The sequence below is a fragment of the Chrysochloris asiatica genome, unplaced genomic scaffold (genome assembly GCF_000296735.1).
Source record: "Chrysochloris asiatica unplaced genomic scaffold, ChrAsi1.0 scaffold00179, whole genome shotgun sequence".
In the NCBI taxonomy this organism is placed as follows: Eukaryota; Metazoa; Chordata; class Mammalia; order Afrosoricida; family Chrysochloridae; genus Chrysochloris; species Chrysochloris asiatica.
Window position 1 is genome coordinate 4,184,277 of NW_006408697.1, and position 27,259 is coordinate 4,211,535.

General features: G+C 39.9%; 1 protein-coding gene across 1 annotated transcript in view; it reads left to right on the plus strand.

Annotated features, from left to right (window-relative positions):
• LYST (lysosomal trafficking regulator) overlaps positions 1-27,259 on the plus strand; it is a 222,988-nt gene that overhangs the window by 144,949 nt on the left and 50,780 nt on the right. Inside the window, exons 33-39 of the mRNA XM_006872009.1 lie at positions 3,257-3,402; positions 3,495-3,591; positions 6,234-6,295; positions 8,138-8,193; positions 17,068-17,220; positions 18,771-19,015; positions 22,577-22,643. Coding sequence (XP_006872071.1) covers positions 3,257-3,402; positions 3,495-3,591; positions 6,234-6,295; positions 8,138-8,193; positions 17,068-17,220; positions 18,771-19,015; positions 22,577-22,643 — 826 coding nt within the window. The remainder of the gene's footprint in view (positions 1-3,256; positions 3,403-3,494; positions 3,592-6,233; positions 6,296-8,137; positions 8,194-17,067; positions 17,221-18,770; positions 19,016-22,576; positions 22,644-27,259) is intronic.

Genomic DNA, 27,259 nt, shown 5'->3' on the forward strand with positions numbered 1-27,259 from the left:
TTCAGAGTCTCTTCTGACATCCATTTTGACCTTTTCCTTCTTTCTTGTCTTCTTAATGACTTTTTGCTCTCTTCACGTATGATGTTCTTGATCTCATCCCACAACTCTTCTGGTCTTCGGTCTTTAGTGTTTAATGTATCAAATCTGTTCTTCAGATGATCTCTAAATTCAGGTGAGATAAATTCAAGGTCATATTTTGACTCTCATGGACTTGTTTTCATTTTCTTCAGTTTCAGAAAGGTACACTAGAAAGGCAAAATAGGAAATGTAAAAAATTGATTTGGGGAGAACAAACAAGATGGCAGATCGGGTAGAAGTACACTGAGAAGCTCCATCAGCAACAACACAGAATACTGGTCCAAGCAGGCTCACGGGGTGGTGCCAGAACTCTGAACCACATATAAAGGAATATATAGAAAGTTGGAAGGCTTACAGCTCGGGGAATTTGTAGCAGAAGCAAGAAATCCATTGCTTTATAATTCAAGATGCTCAGTTGCTCCCAGAGCTACCATCTTGGGCAACACCAAGCATGGAAAGGATCAGAATAGCCACAGACACCAGACAGAACCAGGGAGATAAAGGTGTGGACATTTTATTTTAATCTGTTCATTGGTCTCTCGCTGGCTGCACACCTCCATTCAGGCGACTAGAGGGGGTGCCTGAGCGAGTGGACAGCCAACCCTACCCATGGAGGGTTCTGCTAAACATGTGCACAGATTGCCTAGAAATTGAAAGTGACGGTTTCCACTTAAAACCAAACGACAGCACTTAACAGCCACACTGTTTATCACTAGGAAAAAGGCCTGAACGGGGATTGTGGAGCGGGACAGGCAGACTAAAAAGGAAATATAAATCCTGAGTTACGTTACAACAACCAACAGTGGCATCTTGAAATTTCTCAGGAAGATGAGTGAAAAGGGAAGCCCATCTCCTGATCACATCTACCTAGAGGTGATCAGAAAACATAAAACATACCAAAATACACACCCATCTAAGTATTAAGGCCACAGATAACTCCTGAATGTGCCCCAAAAAACAGAAGCAGATGACCATATCTGCACATGTCCAGAAACGAGATAAAAGTGACTGAGGCAAATGAGCTGGAAGTAAACCTACACTCCACACTGGAAGATGGGCAGGCTTTGAAAATGCCTGAGAAGGAATTCAGAAAAGTGATTATAAAATGTATCAAAACACTATACAATGGAGTTGAGAAAAATAAGGAAGATGTCAGGAAAGTGCTACAGGAACAATCAAATAAAATGGGTACAGCATTGGAAAAAATGCAAAACCTACAGAAAGAGGTCCAAATGATTAATAATAGAATATCAGAAATGGACAATACACTGAAAGGGCAAAGGAGTAGAATCAAAGAGTTAGAAGCCAGAACTAGTGAGCTAGAAGATAAATCGCTCAACACTACTAAGATAAATGAGCAAGCACAAAAAAAAGTATACAAAAATCTGAAGAAGGCCTAAGATTCATGTTGGACAACATGAAGAGGAATAACTTAAGAATTATCGGCATTCTGTAACAGGAAGAGTCACACAAGTCTACAGAGGAGATAGTTGAAGAGCTTCTGGAAGAAAATTTTCCTACTATCTTGAAAAGCGAATAGATAAGCATTCAAGAAGCTCAACGAACCCTAGGAAGGATAGACCATAAAAGAAAATCACCAAGACATATCATAATCAAGCTCTCCAAAATGAAAAATAAGGACAGAATCCTGAAAGCAGCTAGGAAAAGGAGAAGTGTTACATACAAAGGCAAGCAAATCAAATTACGCTTAGATGTCCCAACAGAAACCATGCAGGCAAGAAGGTAATGGGGAGGCATATCTAAAACCCTGAAAGAATCCTCTACCCAGCAAAGCTGCCAATCAATTATGATGGTGTAATCAAAACATTCCAGGATAAACAGAAGCTAAGGGACTTTGCCAAAGCCAAAACTTCCTAAAGGAAGTTCTGTGGACTGAGAATCAACAAGAACAGACAACAACTAGAGAATGATGTACGTGGCATCATCAACCTGAACTCAGTCGACAAATGGAAGAGTCAAGAACAGAATAAAATTGTAAGAACAGAGGATCTGGGAGGTCAGTCTATGATCAAAATAATTACAGTGTGAGAGAAGGTAAACACGGGAACAGAGATCCAAGTGGTGGAAAAGTCAGGTAGATTGCAGGATAAAATAAACTGTCTTAAATGGAGGGAAGAATAATTGTGACTGTCACAACTGTAAAGATAGAAATTTTGTAACAAAAACAGAGGAGTAGTTAATCTTACAGTTCAGAAAGAGAGGACCCTAGGACCATCAAGGGAGAAGAGCACAAGCAGAATGCGGGACCTTATCCAGAGAAGCAGCAACACCAGAAACAGAGGCAGAGATGGGACATGGAGAGAGAGAGAGCAGCTGAGGACTAGATGCATGGAAAGAGAGCGACTGAGAGCTGGCACCCAGGAGGCTGACTTACAGAATGTGCCTTTGGTGGTGTAAATTATTATATATGCCTGAGTGGGTTTTTGGGTTTTTTGTTTTGTTTTGTTTTGTTTTTTTTAAATAAAGCTGAAGTGCATAGAGAGAAATACTTTTAAGTGATGGTATATGGAAGGGATTATAACTGTTGTAATGAAACAAGGTGTATGATTTATTGAATGTAAAACTGATTATCTGCCCTGCTTTTACTCAATCCACAATAAAAACCTTAAAAAAAAGTTGATTTAGAAAATGATTTTTTCCCAATGTTTATACATATTGTGTTCATAGCATTCATGATACGTCTTTTTAAGAATTAACAGATGAAAACACCGGTAGCAGAGATTAACCCCAGGAGGCAAACTGGCTGGTCAGGATTCAGAATTCATGCACTGTGTATTGGACTGTGTATGCACTGTGCAGGGTTATGCACTGGACCGCAAGGTTGGTTTGAACCACAAGGTTGGCAGTTTCAAACTCAGCAGCCACTCCTTGGAAACCCTAATAATAATACAGGGTCACTATGAGTCAGAATCGACTCAAAGGTACTTAGCAACAACAACAAATCTAAATGTAGAAATAGTAATTGTTTTTAACTGAATAAATTTGTTTGACATTGCATGGGGTTTCAAAAAGTTCATGACAAATTTCCATTGCCTTTTCATTCCATTTGTCCATGAACTTGTTGAAGTCTTTGCATGCATGCATTCTCTATAATGACCTTTTAAAGCTGCATGGTTTCCCAACTGCCACTTAAAATAATCTTTGACTTCCACTCTAGAGCTGTCTGGTATGACCCTGCCTACTATCCAACCTCATGGCAGCTGGATCCGACTGAAGGACCAAATCGGGAGCGGAGACGTTTACAGAGATGTTATTTAACTATTCCAAATAAGTATCTCCTTCGGGACAGACAAAAATCCAAAGGTAATAGTGACTTCTTGGCTCAATATTGAATTCTAACAAGCAACTGTGTTCAGTAGATAAAGATAATATGTGTGTGTCTCTTCCTTCGACAGAACTTGTCCAACTGCCCCTTTCTTACTTATTTGAAGACAAAACTCATTCTTCATTCTCTTCTACTGTCAAAGACAAAGCTGCAAGTGAATCTATAAGGTATATGTAAAGCTTTTTCACCCTTGCTGAGGATTTGAAGATTTTAATACTTAATTGTAGTGTTTGTGCAATTTTTTTAAAGATTACATTGTGGTGTTATGAACCAACGATGTTCTCTGTGTGGCTCAAAAGAGGACAGTGTTGAATGGCTAAAATCCATAAGAAATTAAGGGTATTGCTGGTTGCATGGCCTCTGTGTTTTTTAAAATAATACTTAAATGTGTTTTAGGTGAAAGCTTGCACAGCAGATTTGGTTCCATTTAACAATTTCCACACAGATTATTCAGTCCGCGTTCCCATTCATTCCATTCTGATTGTACTCTGTTTCCCAGTCCCCTGACCTTGTTTTGCTGTAGAGTAATTTTTGACTAATTGATCTCATGTAGATGATTTTTTAAAGGAACTCTTTGCTCAGCCAATCTGTTATTTAGCAAAATGGTGACCTTGGGACAATTTTGATTTTAGGGTTAAAGAATATCTCAGGATAATAGTCTTAAGGAGTCTCTTAGACTCAACCAGTTCAGTTAATGTGAACTGTTTAAGATTTGAGTTCAGTCCCACATTTTTCTCCTCTTGTTCTAGCAGAATCTGTCTGCTGTGGCCCTGATTAGAACACTTAGAGTCATCAAGGTAGATGAGGCTGCAGTTCATGTAGACCGTTAGTCTAGTAGACTGTTTCTATTCTGAGTCTTTGGTTTCCTTCTCTGTCTTTTGTTCAGGACAATAGAGACCAGTAGTTGCATCTTAGATGGCCACTCATAAGCTTTTAAGACCCCACTCTCTGCTTACCAAATTGGGATGCAGACCATGTAATTTATGAACTATAGTATGCCAGTTAACTGAGTTGTCTGTCTCATGAGACTATGATCCTAAGCTTTCAAACCCAGATTACATATTTTATGAGGTGTTTGATTATATCTAAGAAATACCAATCACTATGTCTCCAGTGTGATTTCTTATACAAGGAGCCTTTGAAAAGTCCGTGGAAAAAGAATGAAAAGATCATGAACTTTTCCACAAACATTTTTGAAGTCCCCTCCTATTTGCCAAAAAAGCTCCAGTGGTTCTGTAGGATAAACATGGGCAAGTTTGACGGTTCAAACCTATCAGCCACTCCTCAGGAGAAAGATGAGGTTTTCTGCTTCCATAAAGATTTGTAGACTTGGAAGCTTATAAAGGGTCAGTGTAAGTCAGGGTCGACTCAATGGTTTAGGGTTTATCCTTTTCTCCTATGAACGTCTTACTGATGTCATTTACCTTGGTCAGGCTGTGTACAATTCAGCCACACTCAATGTTGTCTCTCCCGGGACTAACGGTCTACATGAACTGCAGCCTCATCTACCTTGATGACTCTAAGTGTTCTAATCAGGGCCACAGCAGACAGATTCTGCTAGAACAAGAGGAGAAAAATGTGTCAGCTATCTCAAGAGAGTTCCTCTCCCCATTCATGGTAACTTCTCATGAGACTTGGTCTCTTTATCTGGTGCCTTACTATTCCCCATAGTGGTTGCATCATTTTACAGTCCTGCCAGCAATGAATAAGGGTTGGAATTGGTAAGATTCTATCTTTGCTAACACTTGTTTTTGTACTCTGTATATATTTTTAGTGGACTTTTGTAAATATTGTGAAATAGAGCTGCTGGTTGTATCAATAGAGGCAATAGAGTGTTGTCAAGTACGTTCCAACTCATAGCAACCCAGTATAAGGTTTCCAAGGAGCAGCTGGTGGGTTTGAATCACCAACCTTGCAGTTAACAGTCCAATGCCCATCCAGCAGCACCACACCTCAAATTCTGGTTCCTCATCTTACTAGTTGCCTCATTTGGGGCAAGTTACTTAGCTTCTCTGTGTCAATGTCTTCATCGATTCAATGGACAAAATAATAGCACCCAAGATATAGCATTGCTAAGTGTGTTAAGTGGGTCAATATATTGGTAATAGTGTTGAGTTCTTGGGTGACTCAAATAGTTAAACATTCAGCTTTTAACCAAAAGGTTGAGACTTCAGACTCACCGACAGGTGCCTGAAAAGGAAAGCCTGAGGAGTTATAGTGAAAGCTCACAGCCATTGGAAATCTTGTGGAGCACAATTCTACTCTGAAACACATGTGTCAGCTTGAGGTCACCCTGAGCCAGAATCAACTCCACAGCAACTAGTGTTTTTAATCAATATGATTTTCAGTCTTGGTGTGGCCATTGTTATCATCATGCCATTTTATAGATGGAAAAACTGAGACTTAAAAGATCAGTGATTTGACTTTAAAATAAGAGAAGTTTTCTGACTCTATGCTTTTTGTTTTTCCTATACCTAATATGTGTCTTTCCTGTGTTTGAAATCAGAATTCGAACCACTCTTTGCTCATTTAATGGAAAAGATAGGATATTGGGTTCTGTTTTAAATAACTAAATCCCTAATGGCTGCCTATATGTTATAGGAATTAACTTATTCTAAAAGCTTCATTTTCTCCTCTGTCAGGATGTTGAAAAATGAGACGGTATTTTCTTGTGGGTTTTGACAAGACATCTTATGCTATTGAAACTTTGGTTTGCTTTGCTTAAACCTTTTACGAGATAAAATAAAGCATAGATTCAATAAAATTGGTCAAAACATTTGATCGTAGTAATTTTTAGTATGTTTGACAGGGTGAATCGAAGATGTTTCAGTGTTGCACCGTCTAGAGAGACAGCTGGTGAATTGTTATTGGGTAAGTCCAGTTTTGGAGGGTTTTATACATACTTCCTCCTGCCTTATTTTATTCTTAGATATTTTGACTTTTTTTTTTTTTTTTTTAGAAACACTGCCATTAAATCAGGCAACTGTCTCCAACATCACATAAGTTATTTTGCCTAAGCATCATATATAATTCATATGACTTATGAATGTGAAAAAATAATACCTTTGTAAAAGCAAATGAAAATCATTTTAATTTTTACAATGTTGACTTTCTACGTGAGTGTACATTTTTATTTTTAATCAGCCCTTTGATTCTGTGTCAATTTAAATTTTTTAAATATGAACCTTATTTCTATACTTAATGCCTACTGTTTTAATAGACATGCTTATGCATAAAAACATGTCCAGCTTGAGATTGTTCATTTATATCCTCTGTTGTGCTTCTAAGGAGCTCTGGTAGCATAGTGGTTACCAATCAGGCTGCTAACCTTAAGGTCAGCAGTTTGAAACTACCAGCTGTACCACGGGAGAAAGATGAGGCTTTCTGCTCCCATAAAGGTTGACAGCCTCGGAAACCCTGTACAGGGTCACTGTGAGTCGGAACCGACTCCACGGCACGTAACCACAATTGAGCTTCTAGAGCCCTCGATAAACACTGGCATGCTAACTGCAAGGTCGGCAGTTCAGACACACCAGCTGCTTTTGGAAACCCTACACAAAGTTGCTCTGAGTCAGAACTGACTGGACGGCACTTAATAACAACATTGTCCTTCTGAGAGAAAAGAAAAGATATCAGTCCATAGATACCTGTATAGTTACGTTTGCTGGAAATTTTTTCCTCTAGGTGAGAAGGAATAAACTTTTACCACTTGGTCTCTATTCCTGTAATAATAAATTTATATACTGTAGACTACTGGTCTCCAAACCAAAAGCACTAGTATCATATGGAAATGTCTTAGAAATGCACAGTGTTGGTTGGGTCCAGAGCTCCTGAATCTAAAATTCTGCAAGGCCTCCAATGATTCTGATGCAGTCCAGGTTTGAGAGCCACAGCTGGAGGCTGAAGCTGCAGCCTCCAAGGTTGAAGATGTGCACCTTCGAGCTCATCCAGACAGGGCCTTATCTCAAGGATGAAGATAGGACCTTCTCTGAATCAGCTATGCCCATGGCTTATGGTCCAATCAGGCCTCAAGAATGACCAGCCTCTTGGTGGCAGACCCCAGGAAAGTTCCTCACATGGAAACAGGACATATGTCACAACAGCCAATGAAGCAGGAATCACTTTCAGGCTGTGTTTTAGGCCCTAGACTTCCCTATTGAGCATCTCAGTCAGCAAAATAATTAAGGATTCCTCTTCGCTGAAAAAGGTGGCTTACAACTTCATTTGGTGTGACGAAATGAAGCAAGTCAATATTCCTGTAACATCAGAAGAGTAGCAGTGAGAATGTGTATTGAGTCCCGAGTGTTAGGCATGGTTGTAAGCATTGACCATATTCTAATAGAATTCTCAGAGTAATCCTGGGAACTAGGACTCCTGCCAGGATGGTAGCAAAAACAGGTCCAAACATAATAGCAAGACACATAGACGTGGTGACTTTCCCAAAACCTCATAGATTGTTATTGTTGTTAAAGGCTGTTGATGAGTCGCTTCCTCCTCACAACAACCAAGGAGACACTGGTGGCTTTGAACTGCTAAACTTGTAGTTAGTAGTCTGGTGCTTATCGTACAGTGTCACTCCAGGAACTGTTTTTAGATGCTGAGGTTCAGATTCAGACAGACTCACTCAAGAGCTCGTGCTTTAAATGACTACAAGTCATAGATGGTAAGAGTGTAAATACATTTTTAAGTCTCCCATCAACTTATTTTCTGCAGGTAAATGTGGAATGTATTTTGTGGAAGATAATGCTTCTGATACAGCTGAAAGTTCGGTGAGTAAATACGTAAGTGTGCTCTTCTGGAGCTCAGGCAAATTCCCCAAATGTGTAAATTCAGGAGAGTAAGAATGCTGGAAGAACTGTGAGGGTTCATGTATTGTAAGTAGGTCTGTAAGCCAAACCTTTTTTTAACAGATATTTTAAAAAGAAGAGTCTGCCATCTTCCCTGGCTTATGGTTTTAGTCTCATAGCAATTAACATTGTGAATCACATTCTGAAGTACTCCTCTGATTTCAGTTTACATCTGTTCTTTCTCCAAATCCTCAGTTACAGCAAAATGCTGCCTACGACTCCCAGTTTTGCTGCCAAGTATTTTGTGCCTCAGAAAGAAAGAAAAACGTATAATGCACATAGATTAGCAATTAAAATGTTTGCTTTTATGGAAATGCTGGTATTAATCAGAACATAGCAAAAAGACTTTCAACCAATGTATTTATAGTAAAGATTGTATAATCCATCTGAATTAGCTTGCTTGTTATCAATATATTGTTTGGAGTTTACTATAACAGGAGAGATAAGGTTTTTTTGTTTCATAAAAGTTCTAAAACTGGTACTATCTAAAGGCACACTGAATAAGCTCATATATGATTTAATGCTGAAAATCTAATTTCAAAAAATTAATGAGTGAAACATAAAATTTGGATGTGCAAGTAAATGAATAAGCATAAAAAGATTACAATTGTGTTTGTGTAATGTGAAAAACTATGAAAATACTTAATATAGCCAAAAAATCCAGTAGTCATTCTTTTCTGATTTATTTATATAGCAATTACTACAAGGATTTGTGTATTAAAGTACTACTTTACTAGTCCCAGCTAGTGAAAGTATCACTGTGTTCTCTTTCAAGATTATACTGTATGTAGTATATTATGTATCCAGGGGTGCATTAGCCCCATTTGTGCACTGGCTTCATAAACATGGGATTGCAAACCACAGGTTGTCAGTGGTTCAGCGCACCAGCCACTACTCAGGAGAATGATGAGGCTTTCTACTCCCACAAAAGATTTGAAGCCTCAAAAACCCTACAACAGGATCACTATGAGTTAAAACCAACTCCAGGGCACTTAACAACAGCAGCAATATTATTTATCATCTTATCAACTGAGAAATTTAATAGTTGACATATGAACTAATGTTTGTTTAGGTCCACGTGATATCTCTGTGCGTTCCTTCCTTCTTCTTTTGATGCTTTCTGCATCATTCAGTATTTTGCAAATATTGCAAGTTGACAGTTGATTTTTTTCTTCAGTTCTTCCAGCTTGAGAAATGCAGAGCGTGTTCTTCCCTTTTGGTTTTCTAACTCCAGGTTTTTGCACATTTCATTATAATTTTTGACGTTGTGTTATTGAACTGCCTTTCGAAAATTTCTGTTCAGCTCTTTTACCTCCTCACGTCTTCCATTTGCTATAGCATCTCTGTGCTGGAAAGCAAGTTTCAGAGTCTCTTCTGACATCCATTTTGGTCTTTTCCTTCTTTCTTGTCTTCTTAGTGACCTTTTGCTTCTTCCTGCATGATGTTCGTGATGTCATCCCACAACTCTTGTGGCCTTCAGTCATTAGTGTCTAATGCACCAAATCTGTTGTTGTGAAATGATCTCTAAATTCAGGTGGAATGTGTTCAAGATCATATTTTCACTCTCATGGACTTGTTTTAATTTTCTTCATATGAGCTTGCATATGAGCAATTGATGCTCTGTTCCATAGTCTGCCCTGGCCTTGTTTTGACTGATGGTATGGAGCTTTTCCACAGTCTCTTTCCACAGAAGTAGTCAATTTGATTTCTGTGTATTCCATCTGGTAAGGTCATGTGTATAGTCGTCTTTTATGTTTTTTTTTTTAAAATGGTATTCTCAGTGAAGAAGTCATTGGTCTTGCAAAATTCTGTCATGCGATCTCCAGCATTGTTTATATCATCAAGGCCATATTTTCCCTTCCTTTTTGTTTCCAACCTTTGTATTCCAGTCACCAGTAATTATCAATACATCTTGATTACATGTTTGATCAAATTCAGACTGAAGAATTTAGTAGAATTCTTTGCTTTCATCATCACTGGCTTTAGTGGTTGGTGCTACATACAGCGTTGTACTTCAGGATAGATCTTGAAATGTTCTTATTGATGATGAATGCGTTCCCATTTCTCTTCAATGTGTCATTCCCTGCATAGTTAACCATGTGGTTGTCAAATTCAAAATGACCAATACCCATCCATTTCAACTCATTAATGCCTAGGATATTGATGTTGAGGTATTCCATTTCATTTTTGACAACTTCCAATATTTTTAAGTTCATGCTTCACACATTACATGTTCTGATTTTTAGTGGATATTTACAGCTATTTCTTCTCATTTTGAATTATTCCCCATCAGTAAATGAAGGTCCCAAAAGCTTTACTCCATTTAAATAAATAAATTATATCAAAATAAATTTGGATAGAAGTTGGCAAAGACTTAATTTTTGTCATATCAACCGTCAACACTCATGGAAACAGCAGTCAAGATACCAAACAACATATTGATTTAGGCAGATTTGCTGCATAAGCCGTCAATAAAGTGTTCAAAACCAAAGATGTCAGTGTGAGGACTAATGTGCTCCTGACCCAAGCCCTGGTATTTTCTGTGAGTAAGGAAGACCGTAGAAGAATTGATGCATTTATTTGAGCTTTTAGTGTTGGAGGAGAATATTGAAAGTACCACAGAATGCCTGAAGAACGAACAAATCGGTGTTGGAAGAAGTACAGCTAAAATGCTCCTAGAAGCCAGGATGGCCAGATTTCAGCTCTCATACGTTGGACATATTACTAGGAGAGACTAGTTGCTGGTGAAGGACATCGTGCTTGGTAAAGTTGGAGGGTTGGCAAAGAAGAGGAAGACCTCCCAACAACACGGATTGGCAAAGTGGGAGCAACAATGGGTTTAAGTGAGGCAACGATTGTGAGGTTGTTTCGTTCTGTTGTGCATAGGATTGCTATGAGTCAGCACCTAACAATAACAACAGCAACAAGTGATGTAATTCCCCCTTTCAAACTCTCCTAAGATTACCCTTCTTTGCTCTGGACTTCTGTGGCATTTGTCTGTACTACTTGTATGACATTTGCTTTCTTGCGTTTTAAGTCTGTGTACAAATGCCTCGTGCCCCTGTGGTGGTGGCCTCCTTGTTATAACATACAGAGTGTTTAAAGGGTGTGTGTGTGGTGGGGGGTGGGGTGGGGTGGGGTGGGATAGGGTGGATTTGCTTATAGATGCTTATTTAATATGAGGGCACATCAAAAAGGATTTCTACTAGGGTTCCAGTTCACACATGTACCGACTTATTCAAAACAAATTTCAACTTGTCTCTGTGATTTGTGATTCGTGGATGGCTGCAGACTAATTTTTCTCAGTAATACACTTGCCTTAGTCTCGTTAGGGTACCTTTATTAAAAAAGAAAAAAAAAAATTGTTCAATGGAAGCGGTGGCTTCTGAAAGGATTTTCTGTTAAATTCATTTAAATTCAAGGCAGAGAGGTCAGCTCAGAAGTCTATGTTATTATCGAGTTGTATGATCCATAGTGACCCTGTATAAGGTTTCCAAGGAGCAGCTGGTGAGCTTGAACCACCAACCTTGCAGTTCAAATGGCTTCACAGTCTGTCATGTTAACCTGCACCATCACACCAGGACTCCTCAGAAGGCTATGTTGTTGTTATTGTTAAGATGGCATCGAGTCAGTACAGAGCAAAACACTGCCCCATCCTGGGCCAGCCTCACAATTGTTGCCACGTTGAGCCCATTGATGCTGCCACTTGGCCAATCCATCTCGTTAGGGGTCTTACTCTTTTTCTCTGACCTTACCAAACATGATATCCTTTTCCAGCGACTGGTCCCTTCTGACAATATGTCCGAATTATGAGAGACGAAGTTTGGCCATCCTGACTTCCAAGGAGCACTCTGGCTGTACTTCTTCCCACACAGATCTGTCTATTGTTCTTTTGGCAGCCCATAGCACTTTCAATATTCTCCTCCAACATCATAACTCAAAAGCATCAATTCTTCTACGGTCTTCCTTATTCACTGTCCAGCTTTCTGCATGCATATGAGGTTACTGAAAATACCCTGGCTTGGGTCAGGCACACTTTAGTCCTCAAGCTGACATCTTTGCTCTTCAACACTTTAAAAGATCTTGTGCAGCAGATTTGCCTAATGCAAGTCGTTTGATTTCTTGACTGCTGCTTCCATCAGTGTTGATGGTTGATCCAAGAAGAATGAAGTCCTTGACAACTTTAATCTTTTCTCCATTGATAAGAATGTTGTTTATTGGTCCAGTAGTAAGGATTTTTGTTGTCTTTACATTGAGATCCAATCCATACCGTAGGCTGTGTTCTTTGATCTTCATTAATAAATATTTTAAGTCCTCTTCACTTTCAGCAAGCAACGTTGTATCATCTACATGTTACTAATGAGTCTTCCTCCAATCCTGATGTCACTTTTTTCTTCATATAACCCAGCTTCTTGGATTATGTGCTCAGCATACAGGTTGAATAAGTATGGTGACAGAATAAAACCCTGACACATACCTTGCTTAATTTTAAACCATTCAGTGTTCCCATGATCTGTACGAACAGCTGCCTCTTGATCCATGTACAGATTCCTCATGAGCACAATGAAGTGTTCCAGAATACTCATACTTTGCAGTGTTGTCCATAGCTTGTCACGATCCATATAGTCAAAAGCCTTTGCATAGTCAATACAGCACAGGTATACATCTTTCTGGCACTCTTTGCTTTCAGCCAAGATCCATCGGACATCAGCAATGATATCTCTCATTCCACAGCCTCTTTTAAATCTGGCTTGAACCTCTGGAAGTTCTCTGTCAATATATGCTTGCAGCCATTTCTGTATTACCTTTAGTAAAACTTAACTCACATGGGATATCAAAGATATTGTCTGATGATTTCTGCATTCCATTCGTTGAGTCACCTCTCTTTGGAATGGGCACAAATACGGATCTCTTCCAATCAGTTGTCTTCCAAATTTCTTAGCATAGCTGAGTGAGTGCCTCCTGTGCTGCTTCACTTTCTTGAAAGATTTAATATTTTATTCCATCAATTCCTGGTGCCTTGTTCTTTGCCAGTTCCTTCAGTGCACCGTGGACTTCCTCCTTCAGTATCATTGGCTCTGATCATATGCTACCTCTTGATATGGTTGAACATCAACCATTTTCTTTTGGTACAGTGACTCTGTGTATTCCTTCCATCTTCTTTTGATGCTTTCTGAATCATTCAATAAGTTGCCCAGAGAATCCTTCAGTAATGAAAGTCAAGGCTTGAATTTTTTCTTCAGTTCTCTCAGCTTGAGAAATGCTGAGCGTGTTCTTCCCTTTTGGTTTTCTGACTCCAGATTTTTGCCCATTTCATTGTAATATGTGAATATTTAAATACCCTGCTGGTATTTAAAATATCCGTGCCGTAGCTTCCAGAATCATAGCAACTCACAAGCCACCACAGTACAACAAACTGACAGATGAATGGTGGTCAGAAGGCTATAGCAATTGTGTATTGTGGAATCCCATAAGACCACCTTTTTAGATTATCTCATAGGGTACAGGAACATCACACAGCTTATTAGAAAGAAATTTTTTGAGACTTGAAATTTGTATTGGTGAGGAAAAAAACAGAAAAGTTACACCAAGGAATGTGTTCTAGCATAGCAGTGGGCCTGCTCATTATTAAAGTGCAACAAGGGCTGTCTTCTGGAGATTTCACTGTGAAACTTCACCTCTAACATCGTACAGCCCCTGATCTGTACCTTCAGACTTTTTTCGCTCCCCAAACTCAGAGAACATTTCTAAGGAACACTGTATCCCCTCAAGGGTGCCTTTTCACATGGTGTAAATTCGTTGTCCGAGAACTGTTTGGGGAAGGGTTACAGAGATGGAAACACTGCCTTCAGAAGTGTATAGACCTAGATGGACGACATGCCAAGAAACAATGTAAAAATAGCTTCCATTTTGGTCTTGTTGATGTTGTTCAGTGCCGTCAAGTTGGTTCCAACTCATAGCGACCCTGTATAGGGTTTCCAAGGAGCAGCTCATGAGTTTGAATCACTGACCTTTTGGTTAGCAGCACATTGCTTATTCTACAGCACTATACTTCTGTTTAATAATGAATTCTATGATTTTGTATCAATTTTTTGACTTACCCTCATATTTTAAATTAAATTAATGAATGAATGTTGAAGGTAAAGGAGGAATTCTGTTTTAAGCATAAGAATATTACATTTAATTAAAACATTGTAATTTATTTTATGTAGAGCCTTTTGTTTGTTTCTGTTTTTATTTCTAAAAATTACTTGGGACCCAGTACAGAGTTAAATAGACCCTCCAGGACTCCTTAAAATAAATATAGAGTAGGGCAGTTGGAATTTTTAAAGTCAAGTTTCAGAAAATTGAAAGTCTGGAATAAATTGGTATTATACTTGAGTTCTAGACTTCATTCTGAATTTCCTGTTAGCCAATACAAAAGGGTAAATAAAAATATTCTTAAAGGGAAAACTGAATTTTAAAAACAAAAACTCGTATATAGGTTTATTTGAGGAAATAAAGTTTGACTGGTTTTAACTTTGGTAGAAGTTTTTTTTTCATGATCCCAGCGTTGGTGGCACTGTAGGACTGCTTACCAGAAGGTCAGCGGTTCAAACCCTCCAACTGCTTCTTGGGAACCCTGTACAGAGTCACTGTGAGTCAGAGCCAACTCGATGGCACTCAACATCGTCCTGTGCTGCGTTCATTGGTGGCAGGAGTTTGGCCTGAGATTCCTCGTGGCTGAGCTAGATGATTGGGGACCTGGAAAGTGCAAGCATACCTCAGAGACATTTGCAGTTTTTGGCTGCAGATCACCACAATGAAGTGTGACTGTCGCAATAAAGTGACTCACAATTTTTTTGGATTCACAGTACATTTAAAAGTTATGTTTACACTGTACTGTAGTCTACTAAGTGTGTAATCGCATTATGAAAAAGTTTGAAATGCTGTGAGAATTACCAAAATGTGACACACACATGAAGTGAACGCACTCTGTTGGAAAAGTAGGCCAATAGATTTGCTTGGTGCAAGGTTGCCACGAACCTTCAGTTTATAAAAAACACATCTATCCCCTCACAGCAAAGCCCCCTTCAAGACTAAGATTCATTGGGAATACACACTCTGATTGGTGACCACGTTCATCACCAATAAGGGGAAGTGAGGGAAAAACAACAATGAAGCTGCGATCTAAGCCCTACAATGTTCAATAGACTCCTGTGAACCCAGGTGGAGAACCGGTTGGCCAGAAGTTTGGCAAGACCTGGGGACTCTTGGGCCCAGAGTCAGTGACTTAGCTACAGAGGACTAGAGTGAAGAGTGAAGTGTCCAGCTGATAAGAAGAGAGGGCATATGCACAAGAACACCGACACTTGTAGATAATACCCACTTGACCTGGCTTCAATGACTGGATGATCAAAGCTCAACTAGAAGAAGAAAGACGAGGGAAAAAAAACCAGTGATCTGATACAATTTGATGAACTTGACCTACAACTATGGATTCAGTAGCTCAAAAGAGGGAACAAATCTTTACAACGAGGATCATTCCCACCCCCTCTGTACACAAGAGTACACAGGGATGGGCAACTTGGATATTGGCTACCCAAAGTGGGGGGGGCTACAAAGGCAAGAAGTGACTGGCTTACAAGCTTTCTAGAGGGAACCTAAATCCAGAGGGCATGGAAGAAGGTAGAATCTCCACTGAGTAGTATCCAATCTGTCTAGGTGGGGCTGATGAAAGGAAATGTGGATAGGTCTCTTGTGATACAGTAGTGAATAATTGTTATTAGGACTGATTGTGAGGGTTGGAAATGTAAAGGTAGACATTTTGTAGCAAGGAGGGAAGTGATTAACTTTGCAGTCTAGGAGTAGAGGTCCCTGGGACCATCAAGGGAGAAGAGCGGAGAGTTGGACTGTACCCAAAGGAGCAGTGACGCCAGAGATGGAGGCAGAGACGATGACGTGGAGAGATGGAGCAGCTGGGGGCTTTAGATCCAAAGAGGGAGAGGGGCTGTGTGCTGACGACCAAGGGGCAGGCCTGCAGGGTATACCCTGTGGTTGGTTGATGATACATGGAAGGGATTGTAACCATGGCAATGAAAGGATACAATAGGATGAATGTAAAACTAATGTTCTCCCATGTAAACTATCACATAATTCACAATAAAACATTAAAAAAAAAAAACCAAAACAACACATCACTTGCCAAATACAGTCAAGGGAAGCACACAGTACAACCAGGTCTGCTCAAAGGTTTCCTGTTCATCTCTAAGGTGGAGCTCTCCAGGCCCTGCAGATAGATTTATTTTAGCCTCCATGCTTGTGCAAGCAGGCTCAGACAGGAGACTCTTCAGGGGAGTGGCTCTGCTGGACACCTTTTTGTGTCTGTTCTTTCACTGGGTCTCTTCCTAGGTTTTCTTTTTTAAAGCAATCTCTGTTCCTGCACTGTGATTCCAGGGAGTCCGCAGCCTCATTTTCTGCCCCATGGATGTTAGCCCAAGTTACTCAGCGTCTGAAACAGCTCAAACAGCTGGGCAGTCAATTGTCACTTCCTCCTTACTGCTGGTTTTCAAATTACTTTTGGCTTTGGATTCCTGAGGATTTAATTTTACCTGTTTTCAACATGCAAGAGCATTTGTTAAATTGCATCCAACATTTTGAAGCATCTTACAGTGAGAGGGTTTTCATTGCGCTGCGTGGGGAGGGAAAAAAAGCCTTTCTTTCTTGTTTTTGTGATTTTTTTTTTAAACTCTAAAATTAAAGCCATTCTTTTTATTTAGTGTCACACAAATATTTTTATCGATTTCCTTTGTCTAGAGCCTCCAGGGAGAGTTAGAGCCAGCATCATTTTCTTGGACATATGAAGAAATTAAAGAAGTTCATAAGCGTTGGTGGCAATTGAGAGAGAATGCTGTAGAAATCTTTTTAACAAATGGAAGAACACTCCTGTTAGCATTTGATAACACCAAGGTAAATTCAGCTTCGCTAATGGATGTGTGGTTTTAGGTGATCATATGTGACCAGTGTAAGTCTAGTCTTAATGATTGCTGTTGAGTCTTAGTGTTGCTATGAGTCGGAATGGATTTGACAGCACTTAACAACAGTAGCGATAGGAATAACTAATTGCAATGCACTCATTTGAACTGCAAGGTCAGTGGCTCAAGCTCACCAGCTGCTCCTTGGAAACCCTATATAGGGTTGCTATGGGTAGGAATTGACTCGATGGCACTTAACAACTCCTTCCTTCTTAGCACTTTCTAGTAGTTCTCCCCTTACCTCCCCATATGTTCCTTCTCAGTCTTTTTATTTTTTTTTTTAACCAGTTCTTCCTTGGAGAGCCTCAGGGTTCATTTCTTAGGCCCGTCTCTTTCATGCCATGTTGTTGTTTTGAGCCATTGAGTCAATTCCAACTCATAGTGACCCTGCATGGGAATAGTTTTAAATACCATCTCTAACAACATCCCCAAAACCTCTCCCCTGAATGCTTTGTTCACTTATTCAACTTTGAGCCTTGTGCCTTCATTTGAAAGGCTAATTGGCACCTCAAACTTCAATACAAAACAGAATTTCTAATCTTTCCCCCGGAATCAGTTTTTCCCATCTCATAAATGGTGACTGTATCTGTCTGGTTGTAAGACCAAAAACCTGGGAATTGTCCGGACAAGTCATTCTCTGGTCTCTCACATGTACTCTGTCTGCAATTCCTATTGTCTCTATCATCACAATATGTCTGCACCAAGACCACTTCCACTGCTACCGTCGCAGCTCAAGTCACAGTGACAACAGCCTTTCTGCTTTCATCCTTGCCTGGCTTCAGACTTTTCTCAACACAGCAGCCTATGAGTCAGCCTATGAGTCTATGACATCATGCCACACCTCTACTGAAAACTTCCAGTCACTTCCTGTGTCACCCAGTTAAAGCCAGTCCTTAACAGCCTAATCAGGCCCTGAATTATCTTGTGTCTGTTTTCTCTCTACCTCAGCTTATTCCATTCTAGCACTCCCTCTTCTCTTCACACTTTGCTTTGACTCTCAGCACACTCATAGGTCTCTGCCTGGAATGCTTTGCCCATTGGATACTTACGTGATTGATTCCTTCATTTCCTTCAGGTTCTCTGATCAAATGTCTCCTCATCACGAAGCCCTTCCTTGACTCTATAAAATAGCAACTCATCTATATCTTCATCCTACCCCTGCACATTCCTTTGTTCCTTTCCTTTGCTCTGTTTTTCTCTATAGGACTTGTTAGCATCCTACACTATCTGATAGAATGTAAGGACTCTGTTAAGTGGTGTTAGTCCAGTACCCTGAATAGGACTGGCATGTAATATAGACATGGAGAAAGAGCTGGATTTGAATCTCAGTTCTCTAACAACTAATGTTATTGGGCAAAAAAGTATTTTCTTGGAGCACTTGAGATTAGTAGCATGTCCAGAATAGCATGGGTGCTTACATGAAAAATGCCAATGAGCCTGAAAGTAAAACTGAGGTGTCCTTTCCCTCAACCCTTTTCCTTTTAGATTCGTGATGATGTCTACCACAGTATACTAGCAAATAACCTCCCTAATCTTCTGGAATATGGAAATATCACGGCTCTGACAAACTTATGGTACACAGGACACATTACTAACTTTGAATATCTGACGCATCTAAACAAACATGCAGGCCGCTCCTTCAATGATCTCATGCAGTACCCCGTGTTCCCCTTTATACTGGCTGACTATGTCAGTGACACATTGGACCTCAGTGACCCATCCATCTACAGGTGAGTGAACATCGGCTTTCAGTTTCGCTCATTTGCTCTATTTATTTTATTCAAGGCTTTATTATGAAATATGTTCAAATCCACACAGAATAGAGTTGGATACATATATTCAACTTTTGTTATTGAAAGATTCATTGGGCAAATTATTGCATGATGCAGAAAGCATCAAGAGAAGATGGAAGGAATACACAGAGTCACTATACCAAAAGGAAATGGTTAATGTTCAACCATTTCAAGAGGTAGCATGTGATCAAGAGCCAATGATACTCAGGGAGGAAGTCCAAGGTGCATTGAAGGAATTGGCAAAGAACAAGGCACCAGGAATTGATGGAATCAAAATTGAAATCTTTCAAGAAAGTGAGGCAGCACAGGAGACACTCACTCATCTCTGCCAAGAAATTTGGAAGACAACTATCTGGCCGACTGATTGGAAGAGATCCATATTTGTGCCCATTCCAAAGAGAGGTGACCCAACGGAATGCGGAAATCATCGGACAATCTCTTTGATATCCCATGCGAGTACAGTTTTGCTAAAGGTAATACAGAAACAGCTACATTGACAGAGAACTTCCAGAGGTTCAAGCTGGATTCAGAAGAGGCCGTGGAATGAGGGATATCATTGCTAATGTCTGATGGATATTGGATGAAAGCAGAGAATATCAGAAAGATGTTTACCTGTACTTTATTGACTATGGAAGGGCTTTCGATTGTGTGGATCGTGACAAGCTGTGTACAACATTGCAAAGTATGAGTATTCTAGAACACTTAACTGTGCTCATGAAGAATCTGTACCTGGACCAAGAAGCAGTTGTTCGAACTGAACATAGGAACACTGGATGTGTGTTAAAATTTAAAAAGGTGTGTGACAAGGTTGTATGCTTTCACCATACTTATTCAACCTGTATGCTGAGCAAATCATCCAAGAAGCTGGCTTATATGAGGAAAAACATGGCATCAGGATTGGAGGAAGACTCTTTAGCAACCTGCGATATGCAGATGATACAACCTTGCTTGCAGAAAGTGAAGAGGACTTAAAACATATATTGATGAAGATCAAAGAGCACAGCCTTCGGTATGGCTTACATCTCAATGTCAAGAAAACAAAAATCCTCACCACTGGACCAATAAACAGCATTCTTATCAACGGAGAAAAGATTGAAGTTATCAAGGACTTTATTCTTCTTGGATCAACTATCAACACTCAGGAAGCAGCAGTCAAGAAATCAAAGGACGTATTGCATTAGGCAAATGTGCTGCACAAGACTTTTTTAAAGTGTTGAAGAGCAAAGATGTCAGCTTGAGGACTAAGGCATGTCTGACCCAAGCCATGGTATTTCCAATAACCTCGTATGCATGTGAAAACTGGACAGTGAATAGGGAAGACCGTAGAAGAATTGATGCTTTTGAGTTATGGTGTTGGAGGAGAATGTTGAAATTGCCATGGGCAGCCAAAGTGCTCCTTAGAGGCCAAGATGACCAAACTTTGTCTCTCATACTTCAGACATATTGTCAGGAGGGACCAGTCACTGGAGAAGGATATCATGTTTAGTAAGTTGGAGGGTCAGAGAAAAAGAGGAAGACCCCCCCCCCCCCAATGAGATGGAGTAGCCAAGTGGCAGCATCGGTGGACGCAAGTGTGGCAACAGTGGTGAGGTTGGCCCAGGATCAGGCAGTGTTTCGTTCTGCTGTGCATAGGGTCGCTATGGGTCGGTACCAACTTGATGGCACTTAACAACAACAACAACAACAACAACATATAATTCAGATTCATGAGGGCCGGGACTAAATCTGTGTAGTTTAGTGCCTAGGCTAAAACAGTGCCTAGACTGCCTGCAACCATTTAACCTTCAAGACAAGTCTTCAAAATACTCAGAAACAGCCTAAATGCCCAACAGTAAATTGAGTATTTTGTCATTTGTTACAGCCATTAAAAATGATTCAAGGGAGCTTCAAAAAAATTCATCGAAAAAGTGGAATGGAAAGGTAATGGAATTTTTCACAAACTTTTTGAAGCTCCTTCATATAAGGTGTCAAATTGAAACTCAAACTTAATGACAAGTCGATTCCAACTCATAACAACCCTGTATTGAATTTCTGAGGCTATAAACCTTTACCAGAGTAGACGGCCTTGTTTTCGTTAGTAAGGTGAATATGAACGTACAGATAAGCAGAAAACATCGAACATGCTACATTCCAAAATTTACCTCTAGATGATAGTATTGAGGATAATTCCTGTTTTATTTTGTTTGCTCATGCGTGACTTCTGATTTGTCAACAAAAAATATTACTTTTAGCTAAAGGCAGCTATTTATAAAAAGTTTTCTTTCTGCATCTCAAACAGGATTTCTTCTTGTTTTTGTGCCTATGCTATAAAGCTGTTTTTGCTTTTTTAACAAAGTTTTTATGATTGGACAAGTATCAGAAACACAATTTGTGTTTTAATATCACTAATTTAAGTATCCCTGTTAAAATAATACGGACCACCCATGGGTGGTACAGATGATTAAGTACTTAACGCCTGATTCCAAAAGGTTGGTGGTTTGAACCCACCTAGAGGCATCTCAGAAAAGGAATAGCAGTCTGCTTCTACAAGTTGCCACAGCCTTGAACCCTGTGGAGAAGAGTCCTCCTCAGAATACAGAATTAACTTAATGGCAACTGGCCTTGGGGGAAAATAATCATTCATTAAAAAAAAAAAAAAACAACGATGTCAGCATCATCTGGCTAAGCAAAGTTTGATTGACTCTGAAATTTGGGCAAATCTTGATACATCTAGCCCCAGCTACGGGGCTAGATGTCAAAACTCTGTGTAACCCTGGTAAGCCCAGGATAGACTCCCATACTCACAGACTATTCTTCTTCATTCAAGTGCCACACAAAGACACACCTTGATTCTGTCCCGTATAAAAGGGAGACTTCATTCCTTGAATCCTATTGCCGCCTAGCCATGTGACTAACACTGCAGACATACACACATATGACTAACACTGCAGATACTCATGCACACATGTGCCGACTCTGCACCGCTTACACAGCTTTCCCAAGAGGAACAGAGTCTTTATTTCAGGGCACACTCCAAATCACAGCTCAATGTTTTAAGCTTGTGTAACATCTTCCATTTACTGCCTCGCCTACTAATGAAATAGTGCTGCTTCCTGATTGTAACTTTTGTCCAAGTTGTCTTGCATTTTGTACTGCTTCAATGGCCGCAGAGTCTGGACAATAGTGGTTTCCAGGTGTGGAGGAAGCAGCTGAACAGATGGCCATGCAAGAGCAGCAGCAACTCCTATGGGAGTTCCTCATAGGTCAGAAATCCCTAATATGTCTCTAGACCTGCCGGGGAAATTCCATCTTCTGTTTGTGTAATTGAATTCTGAATGATGATTGTTAGTTACAAATCAACATGTGTGAGCAGTGAATTTCATTGGTCAAAGTTTGCTGAACATGTGTAATCCGAGAATTTTGTTGATTATTAATTGTTGACTTATAGAGTACAGACAACTGGGAGCTTGCTTGCCCAAGGCAATGTCAGCTGGTTAATGTTTTGTCCTTCCTTTGTAGAAATCTCTCTAAGCCAATAGCTGTGCAGTACAAAGAAAAGGAAGATCGGTATGTGGACACCTACAAGGTAGCTTCAGTCTTTCCTTGTATTTGCTAAATGAGAACACAGTTTCCTTGTATAGACTTGAGCAATATTAATCTTTCTGTTCTGATTGAGAGATACCTAGAAATTATTATGTTTTTTGAACTAATTTCCTATCAGTCTGTGACAATTTTCTGAAGACACTTTTCTTAGAAAAACACTTCTTGTGGCATAAATTAGAAACTATTAATCAATTATTATATTCAAATGTGAGGGTCAGTCAAAAGAATTGGTACAAAATAATAGAAACCTTGTATTAAACAGATATGTCAAAATATGAAGCTATTGTTTCTCAACATCACAAAGAATTCCAGGGATTTGCTGTTCATATCCCCTAGTATTATATGTCCACCACTCATCTATCAGTTTGCCCTACTGTGGTAGCTTGGGTGTTTCTGAGATACTGAAAGCCATGCCACTGGTATTTGAAGTAACAACAGGGTCACCCATGATGGACAGGTTTCAACTGATCTTCCAGACTAAGAAAGATTCGAAAGTAGGAAAGGCAACTACCACTGAAAACCTTATGAATAGCAGCAGAACATTGTCAGATACAGTGCTGGAAGATGAGCCCCTCAAATTGGAAGGCACTCAAAATATGACTGAGGAAGAGCTGCCTCCTCAAAGGGATGATGCAATTAAAGTGAAGCTTTCAGGGCCTTTATTTCCTGATGGGACCTAACTCAATGTGAAGAGAAACAGCTTCAAACATCCACTAATAATCTAAACATTGAATGTATGATGTTTGATTCTAGGAAAATTGGAAATTGTCAAAACAAAATGGAACACAAAAAGATCGATATACTAGATATTAGAGAGTGGAAATGGACTGATATTGGCCATTTTGGATCTGACAGTCATGTGGTTTACTATGTCGGGAACGACAGATTCAAGAGGATTGGCGTCACATTCATTGTCAGCTAGAGCATCTCAAGATCTGTCTTGAAGTACAGTCCTGTCTGATAGGATAAAATACATAAACCTTCTAGGGAGAGAAGTTAACATTCTATTATTTGCATTTACACACCCATCACTAAAGACAGTGATGATGAAATTGAAGAATTCTGCCAACTTCATCAGTCTAAAATTGATCAAATGTAATTATGATGCACTGATAATTACTGGTGATTGGAATGTGAAGACTAAAGACAAGAAGGATCAGTAGTTGGAAACTATGGCCTTGGTGATAGATATTGCTGGAGACCACATGATAGAATTTTGTAAGACCAAGGACTTATTCATTGTAAATACCTTTTTAAAACAACATAAAAGTTATCTATACACATGGACCTCACTAGATGGAATACACAGAAATCAAATTCTCTGCATCTTTGGAAAGAGACGGTAGAAAAACTTTATATCATCAACCCAAACACGCCAAGGACGGCCTGTGGAACAGACCATCATTTGCTCATATGCAAGTTCAGGCAGAAGCTGAAGAAAGTTAAAATAAGTCCACAGAGTCAAAATATGATTGTGAACGTAACCCACCTAAATTTAGAGATCATCTCAAGAATAGATTTGATGCATTAGACTGGAGACCAGAAGAATTGTGGGATGACTTCAAGAACATCATACAGCAAGAAAGCAAAAGGCCATGAAAAAGACAAGAAAGAAAAGACCAAAATGGGTGTCAGAAGAGACTCTGAAACTTGCTTCCCAGCATAGAGATGCTAATGTGAATGTAAGAATGAGGAAGTAAAACAGCTGAACAGAAAATTTGACATGGCAGATTGAGTAGACAGAGTCAAGTATTAAAATTAAATGCACAAGAACCTGGAATTAGACCATCAAAAGGGTTGGTTATCTATATACAGATGCAAGTAAGGAGGTCTGGGGGTGAGAGCTTCCTGCTCCCTCCCGCCACCAGTGAAGGGCTATAGAAGTGGAGATAGGAGAAGGTGGAAAGGAGGGAATGTTTTTGGGGTTGGTCCCCCTCCATTCCCTGGGGCTTAGGAGGAGGGGAATCATTAAAGTGCTTTCAGAAAATGAGGAAATGGTCCCTGCCTCTGCCTTCAGTGGCCCGTGACCCCCCTAAAACCTAGGGCCCAGTGACCCCCCCCCCCAGGGTCTGATATATTCAAGTGGGGAGCCACTCCCCTGACATGCAAATGCAGTGGGAAGGGGTCCCAGCCCAAGCACTCTTCTGTCCATTGTAGGAAAGGAAGCAGGGCTGGGCCTGCTCAATGCCTGGTAAGGGTAAGCTGTGCCTCTCCCCAGAAGTTGGGGACAGGAACAGTGTGTGGGAGAGAATATGTTGGGGAAGAGGATGGTCACGTGATCACAAATGCTTCAGCCATCAGAGGTCATGTTCCCAGCAGGCTCCAGTGAATCAAGCCAGTAAAAGCAAAAGCCCAGGGAGGGAAAAGAGGGGTGGCCAGGGAAGTCTGGCTGTTGAGGGGAGAGCTGGGAACAGTAGGGGCAGCCACAGCCCAAGGCCCATCACCAGTTGATGATGCAGTTATGGTTCAGAGTCATGAAGTAAAATTGGCTGCTGCCCCCAGAAATGCTCTGCATTTCTCAAGTTGAAAGAACTGAAGAAAAAATTAAAGCCTTGACTTACAATATTGAAGGACTCGGTGGGCAAAATGCTGAATGATGTAGAAAACATAAAAAGGAGACAGAAAGTATAGAGTCATTGTGCAAAAAAAAAAAAAAAAAAAAGTTGAATGTTCAACCATTTCAAGAGGTAGCATATGATCAAGAACCAGTGGTTCTTGATGGACTGAGTCCAAGCTGCACTGAAGACATTGGTGATAAACAAGATTCCAGAAATTAACAGAATACAAATTGAAATCTTTCAACAAACTGATGAAGCACTGGAGGCACTCACTCATCTATGCCAAGAAATTTGAAAGACACCTATCTGGCCAACCAATTGGAAAAGATCCATATTTGTGCCCATTCCAAAGAGAGGTGACCCAACGGAATGTGTAAATCATCTAACAATAGCATTAATATCACATGCAAGTAAAATTTTGCTGAAGATAATTAAAAAATGGTTGCCACAGTACACTGACAAGAAACTGCTAGAGGTTCAAGCTGGATTCAGACAAGGATGTGGAAAAAGGGATATCATTGCTTATGTCATATAGATCTTGGCTGAAAGCAGAGAATACTAGCAAGATGTTTACTTGTGCTTTATTGACAATTCAAAGACTTTTGTCTGTATGGATCATGACAAGCTTTGAATAACACTGAGAAGAGTGACTTTTCCAGAACACTTAATTGTGCTCATGAGGAACCTGAACATAGACCAAGAGGCAGTCATTTGAACAGAACAAGGAAATACTGAATGGATTAAGATCAGGAAAGGTATGTGTCAGGGTTGAATTTTTTTTACCATACTTATTCAGTCTGTATGCTGAGCAAATTATCCAAGAAGCTGAATTCCAAAGAAGAATATGGCATCAGGATTGGAAGAAAACTCTTTAACAATCTGTGATATGCAAATTGTACCACTTTCCTTGCTAAAATGGAAGAGGACTTAAAATGCTAACTGATAAAGATCAAAGACCACAGCCTTCAGTAAGGATTGGACCTCAATATAAAGAAAAAAATCCTCACAACTGGTTCAGTAAATAAAATCATGATCAATGGAGTAAAGAATGAAGTTGTCTAAGACTTCATTTTGCTTCAACCCACTATCAAAACTCATGGAAGCAGCAGTCAAGAAATCAAACAATGTATCAGGACTGACTGTGAGGGTTGGAAATGTAAACGTAATGTTTTGTAGCAAAAGGAAGGAAGTGATTGACTTTGCAGTCCAGACGCGGAGGACCCTGGGACCATCAAAGGAGAAGAGCGACGTGTGGGACCCTGCCCAGAGAAACAGTGACACCAGAAATGGAGTCAGAGACAACAACATGGAGAGATGGAGTGGCTGGGGACTCTAGACCCAGAGAGGGAGAGGGGCTGTGTGCTGACAAGGGGTGGGGGGAAGGAGGGACAGGCTTGCAGGGTATACCATTTGGTTGTTTGATGATACATGGAGGGGATTGTAACCATGGCAATGAAATGATATACAATAGGATGAATGTAAAGCTAATGTTCTCCCATGTAAACTATCGCATAATTCACAATAAAACATTAAAAAAAAAAAGAAAAAAAAATCAAACCATTTGTTGCATTAGGCAGATCTGCTGTACAAGACCTATTTAAAGTGTTCAAGAGCAAAGATGTCAGTTTGAGGACTAAGGACCCAAGCCATGATATTTCCAATAGCCTTGTATGCATGCGAAAGTTGGACTGTGAGTAAGGAAGACCATAGCGGAATTGATGCGTTCAAGTTATGGTGTTGGAGAAGAATATTAAAATACCATGGACCACCAGAAGAACAAACAAGTCTGTGTTGAAAGAAGTAAAGCCAGGTGCTCCTTAGAAGCCAAGATGGCAAGACTTCTCATACTTGGGACGTGTTATCAGAAGGGACCTCTCCAGCGTAGAGAAGCTAAAGCAAATGGAAGAATTGAAGAGGTCCAAGAGCTGAACAGAAATTTTCAAAGATCAGCTTGAGAAGATAAACCCAAATACTATAATAAAATATGCAAAGATTTAGACTTAGAAAACCAAAAGGGAAGAACACGGTCAGCATTTCTCAA